General features: G+C 40.7%; 1 protein-coding gene across 6 annotated transcripts in view; it reads left to right on the forward strand.

Moving 5' to 3' along the window:
• Nucleotides 1-17,121, forward strand: part of Nckx30c (solute carrier family 24 member Nckx30C) — a 72,532-nt gene that overhangs the window by 25,536 nt on the left and 29,875 nt on the right. For 2 of the 6 annotated variants that reach the window (XM_077419759.1, XM_077419756.1), the window contains one exon: nt 14,344-14,632. In XM_077419759.1, coding sequence (XP_077275885.1) covers nt 14,344-14,632 — 289 coding nt within the window. The remainder of the gene's footprint in view (nt 1-14,343; nt 14,633-17,121) is intronic. The other 4 variants (XM_077419757.1, XM_077419760.1, XM_077419758.1 and 1 more) reach the window with 3 other exon arrangements.

The raw sequence follows: 17,121 nt of genomic DNA on the forward strand, positions 1-17,121 counted from the left end.
GTGCGGATGTGCGAGGAATCGGCTAGCTCGACCTAGGAGCGGGGCGGGGTTGATGAAGGGCAGCGCGATATCCGGCGGCGGGGTGACATGTAAATCATAAATTCAATTAGCTAACAAATAAAGAGTAACATTTATTGTGTAATCAAGTTAGAGGAAATAATAAGGGCCATGGCTTTTATTAATAAAGCAAGTAGATGGTTGATAACGTGGTCGTCAAATTTTTAATAACACAGAAAGGATAACGCGGACGCCAGGAAAACACGGAAAATTACGCTAAATTAATAAACGCGCGGAAAGCGCCGTTATTTCGCAATACTAAAAGAAACTAAATTCACGAATGCTTCGAATTAATAGAGCTGGCGAAAAGTGTAGAACATCGGCGAAATAAAATATATAACTGGAGTAACGTGTGAAATGTCACGAAATAATAGCGCGTCACGCTCGGAGCGCGTGAACGCAAGGGCCCAAGCCGTGCAGAGATTTTGTCGCTAAATAACCTTAATCTAACGCAAGGAATAATCTTAGTCTAGCGCGAATAATAATCTTAATCTAGCGCGAGGAACAATCTTAATCTAACGCGAATAATAATCTTAATCTAACGCGAATGATCTTCTTGATGTAACGCGAAGAGTATCCTGGACGTAATTAATCAGTCAGGGTGAACCGTATTTCACCGTCATTTATACCGCGCGAATATAACATCCCAACGCCAAAAGTCAATCGGCACGAACAATATTCTCACGCAGATAACTGCGGACGACACTCTCACATAGTTATTATCCTACGCAAATGCTCGAAAGCAAGACTCAGGTGCGAACAACACGGTAAGGCCGGTAACCTCAGGACGCAATCACGGGAATAATATCTCGGCACAACCGATACCGCGTAGATAATCTAAGTTTCCGGACGCGAATCGCGAGTAACGTAATTAAACCAGCGCGAACTACCCTCTGACGCAATTAATACTATCACGCGATTAATACTCGGCCGGGTGAATTGCTACGCACAACGAGACGCGCGGTCGTGAACGCGAAGGGCGTGAGACATGGCGTACTCGCGATATCGAACGTCGTCATTGACGCGCTTACCGTGATCTCCAGGAGCTCATAATTCCGGTCGCGGTTCCACGGCCACGAGACCATTCCGGAGTCCTTCGCTCTCGCCAACGATCGCTAAATACGACTTGTCGGCGCTGATTATCGCGAACATTTCCGAGCGAGAGCGCGGCCCGGGAAGCGGTGTCGTGGCTTTACATGATAATCGTTACGCGAGGCAACCTCACCGTAGGTCAGTACTCTTCAGAGGATCCTTCGCCGTCGTCCCAAGGAACGGAGGTAGTCGCCAGGACTCGGAGTGTCGAAATACGAGGCTCGAAATGTGACTGTGAAAATACCGCTACTGGCTTATGCATGCGTCGGTTCTCGAGGACGATACAAGAACACCACCGAAATTTCGCTCGATGGCGGAATCGATAGCGCGCTCCACTCTGGGCGTACGCGTCCCGCGAGCCGCGAGGCTATAGCGCGGACCAATCAAGGGTGAGCTCGCAGGCTCGCGGCGGATTCTTGCGTAGGGCCGTTAATCACGGTCTCTCGCAGGGCGCTTTACGGTCCCTGGTTCGTGCGGCGATTTTTGTCCGGATTCTCCCCGGCAGCGGACGGGACGTGATTGCCTCCGTATTCCTCCCTTTCGGTCCGGGAGTGGTGTACATCCATCCCGGAATCCGGTCAGTATATAGTGTGAGGAGGGCAGGTGAGCTGATTTTGCCCCGGCGTCCCGGGACCCTGCCCTTACGGATCCGCCCGTCGCTGGGTTGCACGCCGCGCGCGTGTCCTCTCGCGCTCTCCTGCGCTCGACGGCCCGCAAGCATCACCAAGATTTGGTTGCCGTCCTCTGGTTTCTCTTCTCTATCCCTGTCGTCGACTTCTCTTCCTCGCAATCCTTTTCATTCTTTCAGGAACTCCGGTTCTCGACTCGGTGAGGTGCCGCGTAAATAGTACATAATAATAAAGAATAAAAGGGATTAGAATAACGCAACGCGATAATGCTAGGCCCCCTGGAGATCTCGTTTGGGTTCATTGAACCGTCCTCGGCACCAAAAGGTCGCGAAACCCGCGCCTTGTGACGGCGGCAGGGCGCTGCAACGCTGCAGCGAAACTGCAACGTCACAAATTATATGTGTTAAAGTTTCTATTACGACAAAAAGAAAATTCTGAAAAGAATTGAATTTTTAATACATTTAATTTGCTTTCAATTTGATATACAATTTCTATAATTTAATTTTATAATAAATGCGATACCCCAACAATCTCTCTCTCTAGTCGATTCCTCATGGCTGAGGGTCGTGATCAAATCCCAAATGGTCTACTTAGTCTACTATCTCCTTCCACTGGGTGCGGTCCTCTGCCCTTCTCAGATTTGATTGGAACCCTTCTGTCATGACCTTTTGTATCTGGATCGTCCAGCGCGTAGGTGAACGTCCCCTTTGCAACCTGCCACATTTCCAGACACTATCAGTTTCTCCAAGTTATTCTCTCCTCGTCGTGCGATGTGTCCAAAGAATTGCGAGGTTCTCCTCAGGCATGCACACGCAGCCAAGAGCCTGGTCTTGATCTTCAGTTCGCGGAGAATGAATTCATTTGTCCTATGGGCCGTCCACGGGACACGGAGCAGGATTGACGCCTCCAACTTCACATCTCAAAAGCGTCGATCCTCTTTTATTGTCCACGTCTCAGCCCCATAGATGAATACGGCGAACCCGAGCGCGCGCATAAGCCTCACTTTAGTGGTCCTAGATATAGTTCGGCTCCTCCAGATTCCAGTTAGACGGGTAGCCGCAACTCTTGCCCATCGCTATTCTTCTTCTAATTTCGGCCTCGCAGGTGCCATTATTAGTGATGAGCGAGCCCAAGTAAACAAACTCTTCGATGGTTTCCAGATTGTCCAATAATGGACCCGTCAGCCGCAGCAACTGTGAGCGGTCGATTATCATGATCTTAGTTTTTTGCGTATTAACTTTGAGTCCAAACTTACTGCTTTCGCTTTTAACACAATGTAGCAGGTTGATCATTTCTTGCTCCGTTGCCGTAATCAGAGTGGTATCATCCGCGTATCTCAGGTTCGATATTTTTTTACCCGCAATAGCTATTCCGCCTTTCCAACCTTTCAATGCTCTTCTTATTATGAATTCTCCGTAGATGTTGAACAACCCTGGCGACAGTATACATCCCTGGCGCACTTCTCTTTCAGTTTTAAAGAGAGATGAGTCATCCGACTCAAGGCGCACTCTTGTCAAGTTTGCCTCATAAAGATTTTTTATTAAGAGCACCAGATGCTTTGGGATTCCCATTTCAACCATAACCACAGCCGCGATTAATCCACACAGTCAAACGTCTTCCAATAATCTAGGAAGCATATGATCATGGGTATCCCAAACTCGCGTCCTTCTTCAACAAGTTGACGCAAGTTGAAAATTTGTTCTCTTGTACCTTTGCCCTTAAATCCCGCTTAAATCCCTGCTCCTGAGGAATCTGTCGATCAAGATATGGTTGAATACGTCGCTAAAGTATTCTTTAAAAAATTTTACTAGGATGCGGGACTAAGGATATCGTATACGATAATTGTTGCATTTCGTGGTCGGACCCTTTTTGTGGATTGGGATGAAGTGACGTCGCCCAATCAGCTGACCATTTTCCAGCTTTCTACACACTATTGCAGAGCATTGTCAGCACTCGAGTTCCTTCCTCTCCCAGTTTCTGTAACAGTTCCTCCGAGATACCATCATACTCCGACGCTTTGTCTTTCTTAAGGGCTGAAATTGCTTCCTCGACCTCCAATAGTAAAACGTCAGGTTCGGGCTCTGAGTCATTCAAGTCCACCACTACATCTCCATCTTGTGCTGGTTCTTTTTTATACAGCGCGGTGCAATAATTTTTCCAAGTTTTTAAAACTTTCTTTACCTCAAACTCGATACGCCCATCGTTTTCTACCGTCCAGTTCCTTGGTTTGAATTCATTTGCTAGAAGCTTAACTTTACAAAAGAGATCTCTTGTTTTATTCCGGTCGCCGGTGTTCGTGTCTCTCAATTTCAGGCAGAACTCAGCTATATAGTTCTCTTTATCGTTGCCGTTGAACCTCTTTGAACAGTTGTCTGTACAAAGCCCATCCTTTCGGGACCCCTCTAAATGCCTTCCTTTGTTCGATCACTCTCGCTAATCCATGGTTTCCGGATAACACTCCTTGGCTGATGACATTGAGCAGCTGTATGTTATATCGCTGATTTTATTGTATTCCATGCTGTATCAATAATATCCCTAGGGATCAGGGTGTTATATGTGGGCAGAGCATCTCCTATGCGGTCCTTAAACAGCTTTAATTCCGCGTCCGTCCTCTTAGTTGGTCTTAGGGTACGCTTGGCCTTTCTTTTAAGCCGACACCTGAAATCCAATGCCAGCAGTTGGTGGTCGCTACCGCATACTGTCCCTGGATATATTTTGGCATTCATCACGGACGTACTCCACCTCGCACTTATAAAAAGAAAATTAATTTGATTTCTGTAGCGGTTCCCAGGCGATCTCCATGGGTACAATCTCCGAGGGTATTGCTGAAAGTATGTGTTCATTATGGAGAGGTTCCGTTGTAAACAGAAATCCATGAGTTTCTCTCCTCTATCGTTCCTTCTGTCTCCAAAACTGAAACTTCCTACCACCTACTTCAGGTGCTGGTCTGCACTTGTTGTACCGATTTTCGCATTGAAATCCCCTAGAACCATCACTATTTTCCAACTCGGTATAGAGTGAAGCACTTCTTCCAGTTTACCATAAAATTCATCAACTTCCTCCTCCTCCGCTGCGGTCGTCGGCGCATAGACCTGGATTAGGTTTAGCATATTTGGGACGCCCTGGAATTTCACATGGATGATTCTGTCGTTATACCCGCATACCGCGTCTTGCAACTTTGCTGGCACAATTACCGCCACGTCATTTCTGCCTTCGCTGTCATGTCCTTTACTTTTCTAGTGTGTCTCAGTCATTTCTAGTATCGCAATGTTACAGTTTTCCATCTCTCTCTCTCTCTCTGTCTATTATCTGCAATTTGCCTGGGTGCTGTACCAAACCCTGCACGTTCCACGTCGCAGACCTGTTACGTCTCCAGAAAATCCGCCTCTTCGCGTTCGGCATTCCAGTCGCCAATTTTGCATGTGAAACCTGGTTTCCCGTTTCACCGCCCAGCCCGGAACTAGGCTGGCGCCGATTGTCAGTCGGGTCCCCAGGATTCTTATAATTTCTGGTCATTCTGGATTTGATATTCTTGGGAGATTGGTGGTTTTCCCTTTCCTTCCACACCGCTGTACAGAAGCCGTACTATTGGATACCATAACGCCTTCTGCTATCTGGTTCACAGTCAGCACTCCGCCCGTGGCCAGTCCTGGATAGCCAGCTGCCACTACCCAGCGCTAGTTTTGGTCCACCCCGAGTATTTCATTTCCTCGGTACTACCCATATCTGGGAGGCATTCCCCAATCCGCCACCTGGGAAGGCGTTCGATGGGGAACTAGCAACCCCAACAATCAGATAATAACAAACAAAAAAAGAATTTTTTAATTTATTATTGAATGTATTTTCTTAACACTTTTTAATAATTTTTAATATTAATGCATTATTTGTTGATTATTTAATACAATATTAATTATTACTTACAAAAAAATCGTGTATATAAATAAGTACGCGAAAAACAAAGAGTACATTCATAGAAGTAGTTTACAATTTTTCGTCATTTAAAGCGAGTTTTGTTATCTTAGGAGATACTAAGTATCCTAATAATCAAGTAAAGTCACGAAGAGGTGAATAATTCCACGACATTACTTAGAAGCATTTTGATAAGTTCCCCAATAATCGGTAAAAGCGGACTTATGAAATCTCAATCGTTTACACGTACACAAACATGCACGTGCAATAGTAAAACCAGCTTGTATAAATTTACGAACTCGCGTAAGCTGCTTACTCATTCATGTGAGCGTAACTTAATACTCGAGGCATCTACCGCGTATTATTGCAGCCGACAACCTGTCGTGTAGCAATCTCTTTCATCGTCGATAATAATATTCAATTAGAAATAATTAGAATGCAGCAATCACATGCTTTTCCATACGACTGATACGATTGTCTTTATCAATGCGCCGTAACGGTTCCAAAGCAATTTCATCTCTCGATTTAACACAGACGAAATCGGTACTAATTAATGCGTTTTGCATTTAATCACGACGCGAAAAATAACATTATGCAATTTCTGCTGATAAGGAACGATCGTATATCTCAGAATTGGCGAGACCCTGTAATTTTGTGACATTGCACGAGGCGGATATTATGTTTCGGGCTATTCATTATTTTTCTGTATTACTGGAGAATCATCTGCTTCCGTGACGGAGGTCCATTCGTTCAACGCTTATTCGAAAGTTATGTTCATGGGCGAAACGTCTCTTTCCCTTTTACTCCCTCCTACCCCTCCCTTAATTTTCCATCGCATCGATTTTTGTATGACTCAGTATCCGGAGCACGAAAGGATTTGACAGAGAGAAAGAAAGAGAGAGAGAGAGAGAGTGAAATCCTCGTCCTTCGTTCCTTAGAAAGATGCGACGATAACTTCCGAGAATCGCTGTGAAAAAGTTCGTCGATTTCTATGACTCGATGTTACCTCGAACGTAGAATGCCCGTCGATCGCCACGACGGATGGATTTCCATTTGGTAAATCGATCGCGTGTTTCTCGTAACTTCTCACTTCCAGTTAAATGACACTCGTGCGGGTTTTACATTTATCAGGTTTCGCGATCGCGTTAATCGGCTTACAATTTGCTTAACGTTGAGCGATCACTTGGACATTAACGATTCTCTCGGTCAGTCTTTTTCCTTGAATGTATTATTCGTTACGTATTTCTCTTTGCTTGATATTTAATCTTTATAATTAAATATATATTATATATTTAATATTATTTTATATATAGGGTAAGTCGGTGGAGGGTGGGAGATGCCCCATAATTAAGAAATATTATAGAAATAGTAAAATACGCTTCGGAATTTTTGCAAGATGTTATTTCAGTTTTCACATAATAATAATAGTGCTGAAAATAGCCATCCTAAAAGTTATCGTTAAAATGTTGTAATTTGATTATGTGTTTATCCATGAATAACTGATGATCTTGCTTCTATACCTGAGTAAGATGCCACTTGCATATAGAGAAGATACGAGTACTGAAGAAACATGTAACACTCAATAAATGAAGTGTAATACATGTACAAAAACATTGATTTATTTTTAACAATAAACTGTTTAACTATTAACAATTGATAAATACAATTTCCTTGGACATTTTTTGAAATTATGCGTAAATAAATTTCAATATTGGCTTCAGTTGATCATCAAGCTTGTTATCATAATACTTAACAAGTTAATTATGTAAAGGGTTGTTGTCCAAGCATTACACTTAATACAGTTAAGCACTACTATTTCCACAATCTTCATGATGAAGAACCTGGTCCTTCTTTGGACAATTTTTTATTTTCAAGTCTCCATTTCTTTCTCAGAGTCCGGTATAGTATGGCGTTGATTTTCGATGTGTCCCATATTGTTTTCCTATTCTTTACAACTTTACATGATGCGAAGCTGTTTCCTTCAGACCAATTGGCTCCATTAGTTTTTCTTTCGTAAATATGATATAATCTGTCAGAAAAATTAATATTTTTGTTTTAGATATATCTATCAAATATTGTAGCATTCACGATATTTAAAAAAACTAAAATCTAATATAAAAATTGTACATCGGTATTCGTTTAAATAAAATAGTCAGTCACGGTATTTTTCCTGAAATGGCATCTTCGATCTACTGGCAACTTTCCCCGACTTACCCTAAATATAAAACTAAAATATTTTTTTTAATTTAAAGTATATATAAATAAAGTGTATAAATTATTTAGACGTATATAAATTATTTTTATTAACTATACATACGCTAAACTGATATTAAAATTGAATGTAATAAGTAAATTTCGTTGATAAGATGAATGAATGGCCTGTTTTGCGCTACGTAATAGCAAACAATTAACGTAGACAAACAGCCGGAAATAATGCTGAACTAACGTTAAGGCACAAATTTTGCAACTGACAGGATCAGCATTTGAATTATAAAGAGATTTTTATACATAGATGCAGACATCGGCGAAAGTACGAGGATAGGAACCGTGCCAATTTTCAACAAAGATCGCCGAGGACTTTAGATACCTTTGTGTGCTGCGTTCGCACTCCTGCCGTTCGACTCGATATTACCGTAGAAGTCTTCCGGCCTCCTTGACGTTATAAAATATTGAAGAATGAGAACAAATAGCACCGGAAAAATAGTCGGCAGAAATTCAAAGACAAGCCTCCCAGGTCTTCTTTCGCCCGATACCTCGAAATCTGCTTGCGTCTTTTCAACGACTTTTTTAATTATGTTAAGTATTGCAAAGAAACGACTCTCGTATAGGACTTCGACACACATATACATAGCACGTGGAAAAGTGAGTTACCGTTGTAACGCAAGTCACACGAGAATTGATGAAAAATGTAAGCGAATCGACAAGTTGCAGGTGGAAAGTTTTCGGAATCGACGGATCTTTTCTCCAACCCAATGAATTACTTGATAAGTCGACTCAAGTTTCCTTTGAGTGCTGCTGTCGAAGGGAAGAAGTTACGAGACCGGCGCAAATGGTACGGCCTTTCCGTGGCAACCGTTTGTGACGTCAATCAAGTATATCTTGGATTTTGAAACAAAGCTTCACTTCACGATTCAGATAACAATTATTAGTGCTATTAATATAAAAAAAACTTTAACATTAAAATCTTCAAGCGCGAAAAGAATAATCGACTGTGATTGGTCTATTTTCTTACGGCCTTACGATTAAAAACTAAAACATTGTTATGTGCAATGGCCTTTACAGAAATTTAATACTGTAAACTGTAAGTAATTATTTGGTTGTGTGATTAATTACTTATTTTGAGTATTAAAAGTACTGTTTTTAATGCTTTTAATATTTAAAATAAGTAATTAATCACTAGCCAAATAATCACTTACAGTATTTAATTTCTGTAAGAGATATTTGTGAAAAGTTTGAATATTTTAAAAAATCTTAGCATTCATAAATGTATCATATGGAGAATCGTTTCCATATCGTATGAAAATCATCAAATCTCGGGTAATATTTCCTGTAGCTCGAAAGCGTTATGCATGTAAGACAACATGCGGCTTTGCTGCGAAAAAATCGCAGCATTTAATTAAGAAGATACGAGAAAAGTTGTTTGCGTGCTTTACCCTGCAAGACTATTAAATAATTCGCCAGATAACAGCTTGCCACAACCGCACGAAGGTTTTCGCTTATTAATTCCTCTTCCTGCAAAAATGATAATTCACGTTGCGCACGCCGTGTAGCGTTATAGATAATCTTATCTCAAGCCAAGAATAAAAATCAGACAGTTAATGAGTAAAGTTGGCAATTAGCAAAGTGATAATCAACTTAGTAACGTTATGTACTAATGAGTTGCGAACTATTTGATGTACTCGACTGATCAGCGACTATAAGCATTATAAAATGTATGCCATATTTATGCATATTATATAAATAAATATATTTTTTTCCTTTAATAATAATGTGAATGCCAGGAAATGCCTTAATATCCACTATTGCGTGTGAAAAACGTTTTATTATGTATAATTTTATTGCAAGATTGCATATTTATTCGAGTATGTAAATAACGTTTAAAACAGCGATAATTATTAAACGAATTATGGTTTTGTATCGGTGTCAAATGGACTGAAAGTATTAACAAATAGCTAGAAAATGTCAACGCAACTCATATAATAATTATAGTAATTATAGTAATCAGAGAGAATAATTATAGCAATCAGAGCATTAATAATAAATTATTAATTAATATTCGCAAATTACATTTTTTACAAGTAAAGAAACTCGTAGATATTTTACACATGGAACGTGACGTACAAGCCGCATTGCTTTGCGTAATTACTCTATAATTATCTCTCCCAGTAAATCGTTTACCGCTCGGTAAATTGTTTACCGTTAGTTCCGCAGAACTTGCAGAGCGTTGTCAATTTCTAAAGGCAGCTCGGAGTCACGCGGGATTTAACAATCTCAGATTTAATAATAGAGATATACGTCGCATAATTGTAATCTCCTTTAAATATTTGAGCGTTATTCCTCCAAAAGTTGTCGCGGAGCCGCGGCGCGCGACAATTCCGCCATAATTTTCGCGACTACATCGCCGCGGCGCCGTCTCGAATTTCAAATCGGGCACCGCAGGCGCCTCTGGTAATTAGAAAGTTCATTACCCCGACAACTGAGTGACATAACGGCAGAAACCCGTATCTCCGCTGTCGCAGCTCGTCGAGCTCTGTGCGAGGTCTCTCGGCTTTGCCGCGCTTTAGACTCGCATCTATCAGCATTCATATCATCGGCAGGTATATCCGCCATTGATGACAAAGCCCACACGCATCGCCCGCTAGAAAAGCCGCCCACGACAGAGACTCACTCGCAGATAACAACGTCAATTGTAACTTAAAATACAAACCGTATACACAATAAGCAAGACAGCTACGAATAACTTCGATCATTTGCGCAAAATGTTTTTTTTTTCTTTTGGAACGCAACGTTCTTGTCTTCTCGCGTCAATTTTTATCGGTTTTTTTCGCGTTACAGGCGGATCTCGACCGTTTTAGATTTAACGTCGGGATAATCTCTCAAACAGGGTTATGGCGTTTCAAATTATAACAAGGCTATGCCCGATTCGATTACGCATTATGAGATTTCGCGAAGCGGCGTCAAAATCACACAATATATTCTGGTCACAGCAGGGCATGTCCGTAATATCGTTATCCGCGGTTAACGTAATTTTCATGTAACATCTTTGTCGCACAGGATACTATACAAGTACATCGGGTTCGTTATTTAATAAAATTACAAGATAAAACTCTTTTCCTCAAAGGATAATCGACTCTCACATTATATTTCCGCGTCCGATATTAAATATACTTACTGAGAAAAAGTCCATTATAGTTAAAAATCAAAAACTTTACGCGTTTTATCAAGACTTTACCTGATCAAATCTAAATTTCGTTGGAAGAACAGAACACGTTCTCCAAAATACCTTTCGTCAAATTTTATACGTTTGCGCGTGATAACTCGTTTTGTATGTTGGAATATATAGTTAACGTATCGCGCTGTCAGTGGCAGCAAGCTTATATTCCGTAAAACGTTTACAAGTTGCGACATGCGACGACCGCGACTGGCACAATGTCGTTCCGCAGTAGTAATATCATTATTTTGCTACGCCGTGGAAGTTATTACGGGACACGATTCACTAATGCGCGTCGAACATCATTCCTCGGATTTATTTCGCCGTCGTCGTCGTTGCGCTGGAAATTCCGTCGCGGAAAAGTTGGCGCCATACCTGAGGGAGAAAAATAATTGGAAAACATCGTGGCATTTCGATGAACTCAAACGGACGATGACACGTACAGGCCAACCACGTCATTATTTCATACATTTGACCATATATACATTGTCAATATCGTTCTAATATGCGGCTCACGTGAAGTAATGTCTATGTCTATGCAAACGACGACGTGCTCGTTCGAATCAACCGGGGCGAGAGAATATATAGGCTTACCTTCTATTGTTCATCCTCCCACGAGAAAAATCTCGTCTCGAAACATATCGAGACGAGACGAGAATCTCGATATATCTGAATTAAAAATATCTTTTTCTAGGCTTCATCACTAAATTGTGGACTATTAGAAGTGAAGCATAACTCATCGTAAACAAACCCTCGCAGTTTTATAGAAAGAATAAGTTAAATAAGGACACGTAATACTCAAGGAAGCATACACAACTCGAGGAATAACCCAAAAAAAGCAATTTCTTGTACAGTTGTTTATTTATTTTATAAACTGCAGTTATTTATTATAAATACCACGCTAATGTCAGAATTCCATAAGGGAATTTCTCTTATGGCTTTCTTGGCTTCAGATTTGTTTGAAGTTGCAGCTCCGAACTGCACGATTTCCAACACCCCATTATATACATGCATGAGCCAAATTACGAAGTAAATATGTTTAGATTATAGGTAATTGTCTCATTTATTAACGGAAATAAGGATTAAACGGCAGAAATGTTTATTATAGAATTATGAGATTTTTCGAGACGAAACGAGATTTTTCGAGACGAGACGAGAATTTCTTTTCGAGACGAGATTCTCGTCTCGTCTCGTCTCGCGGCATCACTACTTTCGTGACGAGAGACTTGTCGTGAATAACGCCGTTCATTGTTCATAAGATACTCGCGATAAACCGCACAATCTAAATATCGGGAATAATCTGAAATGAACTCTTTCATCCCAAATAAGAAACATTTACTTCGCCAGAAACTAATAAACAATTAAAAACTCTAATTGACTCAACTAGCTATCATGACAATACGTCCATTAATTTTAGTCAGATTATTATCAAGACATTTCAGACCATGGGTTTTGGTCTTTCTAAATTAATTTTGATGCTTATACATATAAGCATCATATTTAAATAATTTAATTTATTGTGAAAAATTATTTAAATAATCAAAATTACATTAATTTAGAAAGACCAACATCCATGGTCTGAAATACCTTGGCGATAATCTGACCAAAATAAATGGTCGTATTGTTCTGACGATGATAGCCAGTCGAGTCTATCAGAATTCTTAATTGTTAACTCTTTCATCTTTAAGCAATTTTATAAAGCGGAAGTAACACTCTACGCTTCGATTGTACGTCCAGATACGAAATGGAAAGTCTAATTGCAACGCGTTCTGGTGAAATAAGAACCGAGCCACTTGATTCATGAATGAGTAAAGGCAATGAGGCGATGTAATGTGTACCCACTTGGCCTAAGTACACAACCGCGTGATGCTTAAATGTTGCGGTGGCATTTGTTACCACGCAAACCGAAAATGTTAAGGATGTATTTCCTATACCTTCCAAGCCAAAAGTATAGTAATTTGAGAAATCCAATTATATCGGTTGTATGCATACTTTAACGGCTTACTACTATTTAATATCATAACAAGGACATTAATGTTATTGATTTAAGTAATTTTAACCAGTCTTTATGATTATTAACATCGTATTTGTAAATATTCTTAAGGATGTATATCCGTTCAGTCAAAATAAATAAGGGATCAAGCTGAAATTTAAAGAGATTGTGCACTTATATGTCCTAAAAACCTGTGTTAAATTTCAGATCGATTGTCTGATTTGTTTATAATTTGTATATAATTTTATAATTGTTTTATATAATGTTTATAATTGTTAATTAATTTACAAAATTAATTAAAAAATTAATATCTTTTAAACAAGTCAGACAATCGATCTGAAATTTAACACAGGTTTTTATGACATAAGTGCACAATCTCTTTAAATTTCAGCTTGATCCCTTATTTATTTTGACTGAACGGACATACATCCTTAAAAATATTTACAAATACGCTGTTAATAATCATAAAAACTGGTTAAAATCACTTAAATCAATAACATTAATGTCCTTGTTATGATATTAAATAATAGTAAGCCGTTAAAGTATGCATACAACCGATATAATTGGATTTCTCAGATTACTGTACTTTTGGGAAGGTATAGGTAATACATCTTTATTACGTCCCGGCCACACGATATCGTCTGTGGTTACTAAGCGCGAGTTTTAATCCCGGCAATCTCCCTCTGTTTGCACGAGCAAAATTTATATTCCGGAGAACGCAAAGGTCGTAACATTAACGAGCCTGATTAGAAACAGATGTGACTACTTCTGATCATAGATACCCCGCGGGTTAATTACAGCTTTCTATATTAATCGATATAGCAGAATAAATCGCGATAAAAGAAGTGTACAATAATCGTGATTTATTATTTAGAAAAATACGCCAAATGCAAAACATAGTGCAAAAATTATTCAGAATTTTCCACAGATTTTTGTCTTCCCCTCCAATCGAAGATAATGGAACCGTGGAACAATGTTACGTAGCGTATACCCGAATTTCCCTCGTTGTAGAGAAAGTCAAACGCAACTGATCCTGCATGGGATATTTCCAGAAAAAAACATTTTCGTTCCTATCCATGTCGAACAATTCCACCCCTATTATTACAGAGCGGTATAGCGGTATAGTTCTCTCGTGACATATACGTGCCTTGAGTGGCACACAAACGCGCGCGACGACAATCCTTGTGAGACCTTTCACTGAACGCCGAAATGGCGTTGTGTGTGTGTTCCAGCAGCATCCGAACGCGATCAACAATAGCGAGACAAGTGTGGGCGGTGCGTCGGGTGCGTGCGGAAGCATCCCGGCGCCCGGGGAGGCCGGGTGCAGCAGCAGGGTCGGCAGCAGCAGCGGCGGCGGGGGCGGCAGCGGCGTCGGCACCGGTTCCAGACAAGGGTGCGAGCAATCCCACGGGGGCTCGTCGTCTCACTCTACACGGGAGAGCCACGCCAAGTTCCGGCACGGCCTGCTGCAACTTATGATCCACACGATCGATCCGCTCCACGACGGTCAGTCCCGCGCCGGTATACCAACTCCACACTCTATCACTCTCGCTTGCGCCTTGCGCTTTTCTGTGTTGGCACGTTTTAATTACTCGTTTTTTTTTCTTTAATGCCCGTTCTATGTCGTTCTATGTGTCGCACGCGTTTGTTTTTCACGCACGTCTCTCGCGCGTGCATGCCCATCACGCGCGCTTATCGCTCCGTTCCGCGTATCGCGATATCGGAGCACTCACATTCCGCCGATATCGTCGCGCTCTAGCCGGAGGCTCTTGATAAAACGGATGTCGCGATTTTGCTGTAATTCCACGAAAATCCGATCCGCTCGATTAAGCTGATATGAGGAACGCTGCTCTTGATAGCACTTGCAAGATAGATGCATTTTTCATGAGCTTCGGTATTTCGAAAAATGTGGATTCGTGCTATTCGTCGGAGAAGAAACATATACATATCTCTTTTTTTTTAATAGCGCTTTATTTCTTACTCACAGTTTGCTGAAGTAAATGAACAACGCTAAAAACTAAATGAACCAATTATTTAAAAAAATCAGACCAAACTGAAGTGGCTGCAACGCGTAGACACTTCAATAGCGATAACGAAGCTTCTACGAAGTTTGAAAACGAATATTAATAGATGCTCGATCGAGGCCAATTAAGAATCTCTCGCAGCGGAGCGACGCGAAAACGCAGCCCGGCGAAATTTTTCGCTCTAGCAATACAATTTCGTTGCGACTTAACGAGGATCCTCGATCATTACTACAACCATTAATTAGCGTAAATAACAGCTATTGTTGTTTGTGATGTAATTATACGCTACAGAATGAAATTTCAAACGCGATCGTTCTTATTATAGTCGTTATTAATAGATAGACAGAAAATCGCGACATCTTGGAAAATGCAAGCGCACAATTGTGACGCTATAATCGATAGCTGTTTTATTTGTTGCATGTTTGTACAATTGACATCAGTCGCGGCGACGTTTTTGCGACGGTGATGCCGCAGGCAAGCTGAACCGACGTGCTTTCGGAAGCTCGTTCCGACGACACATATATCTGAGACAAGTCGCAGAATTTCCGACAGCTCGACGAATAAAGTGTTTTTTAAATGTGGAACTATGCGAGCGTTTAATAAAAATAAACTTCCCGCGGCTTTACGTAGCAGACAGACGGACTAATATACGTGCTCAAGACTTTAATCTCTTCGGAAATTCTACCGCGCGGAATAAAATTTCACTCTCGCAACTCGAACGCCGTAAATTTCAAATAGCGCGCGAAAGACGACCCGCGGCTGATTCGGCTGATAAATTCGCAATTTATTTATTTAATAAACAAGTAATAATTTATAAACTTAACGAATTATGTCTAGGTGAAGATGATAATACTTAAAATTTACATTATTATTGGAACGTGCAATTTGTATATCTTGTGTATTTCATTGTTAGATGAAAGTTTCTCTGTGTCGAATGATCGTGTGACGTAATATTTATAATTTTTGCACAATTTTTACGTTAATGCGAAAACCGAAAAGCACCGTCCCCCTCTAATCCAAAGAAATCTGTTCACTTACTTTATCGTGTGAAAGATGATATTGAAACTGGCTTGACATTCAAAGCAGAAAGAATCACGCGGAAGCGCATTACTTGGGGAGCTTCTTCGCAGATTCGTTCTAAAACCGCATATTGTCAGATCCGAAACTCATTGTTATAGAGAGCATCGCTCGTTCGTTGGATGTCGCAACGACGTCTGAAATGTGCGTGAAATAAAGACGGTGCCCACATTTTCAGAGGACGCATGTCTATTTGACAACAACAGTTTCATGAATGACAAACGTAGCTGCGTAAATAGTATATAGTTTTGCTATATTGAATTGAGAGCTTGTTTGTCAGATATCTACAGCATGCGTATGTGTGTGTGGTTGTGTGTCGTATCGATCGCGACGGTAAAAAGCTCTTAATGCACGCTGCATGTTATTATATTTCTCTGCACTCCTCGCGATTTTTTTTCCCCATTATATATTTATAGAATCCAAGAGGATGACTATATTGATTAATCGAAGAGGAAGACGTAACTATCGATTAACCAACGATATTTTATAACAAGTTATCCTCCTTCTGATAAATATGCGAGAGGCTTTAGCGACGTTGCATCTATGCGCGCTATACGAGCTCGATTAAAAAAAAGAAAAAAACTCCTCGTGCAGGAATTTTCGTATCGAGCGCCCCTAGAGCTTGATTGGTTTAAATTTTCACTGTGCTCGGGATGCGTCCAAAAATAGTTATCGATGACGAACGTGATCGCTGGGTCGTGCCTCAGGCTATAGCCGTCCGTTAATAAATAATTTGGTGGAGAGATTGGAAACGCGTTAGGAAATCAATGCCATGATACTTTCCGTCCTAAATTATTAGCGTTATCGTCCGTTAACCGTCCGCAAACGTTTAGCACACACATTACGCTCAATTACGTTCTTTGCGCCGTTAATTCGAATATATTCTCGCGACTCTGGACGTCTCGTTTA

The sequence above is a fragment of the Temnothorax americanus genome, unplaced genomic scaffold (genome assembly GCF_048541705.1).
Source record: "Temnothorax americanus isolate GAGA-0224 unplaced genomic scaffold, ASM4854170v1 Scaffold58, whole genome shotgun sequence".
NCBI lineage: Eukaryota > Metazoa > Arthropoda > Insecta > Hymenoptera > Formicidae > Temnothorax > Temnothorax americanus.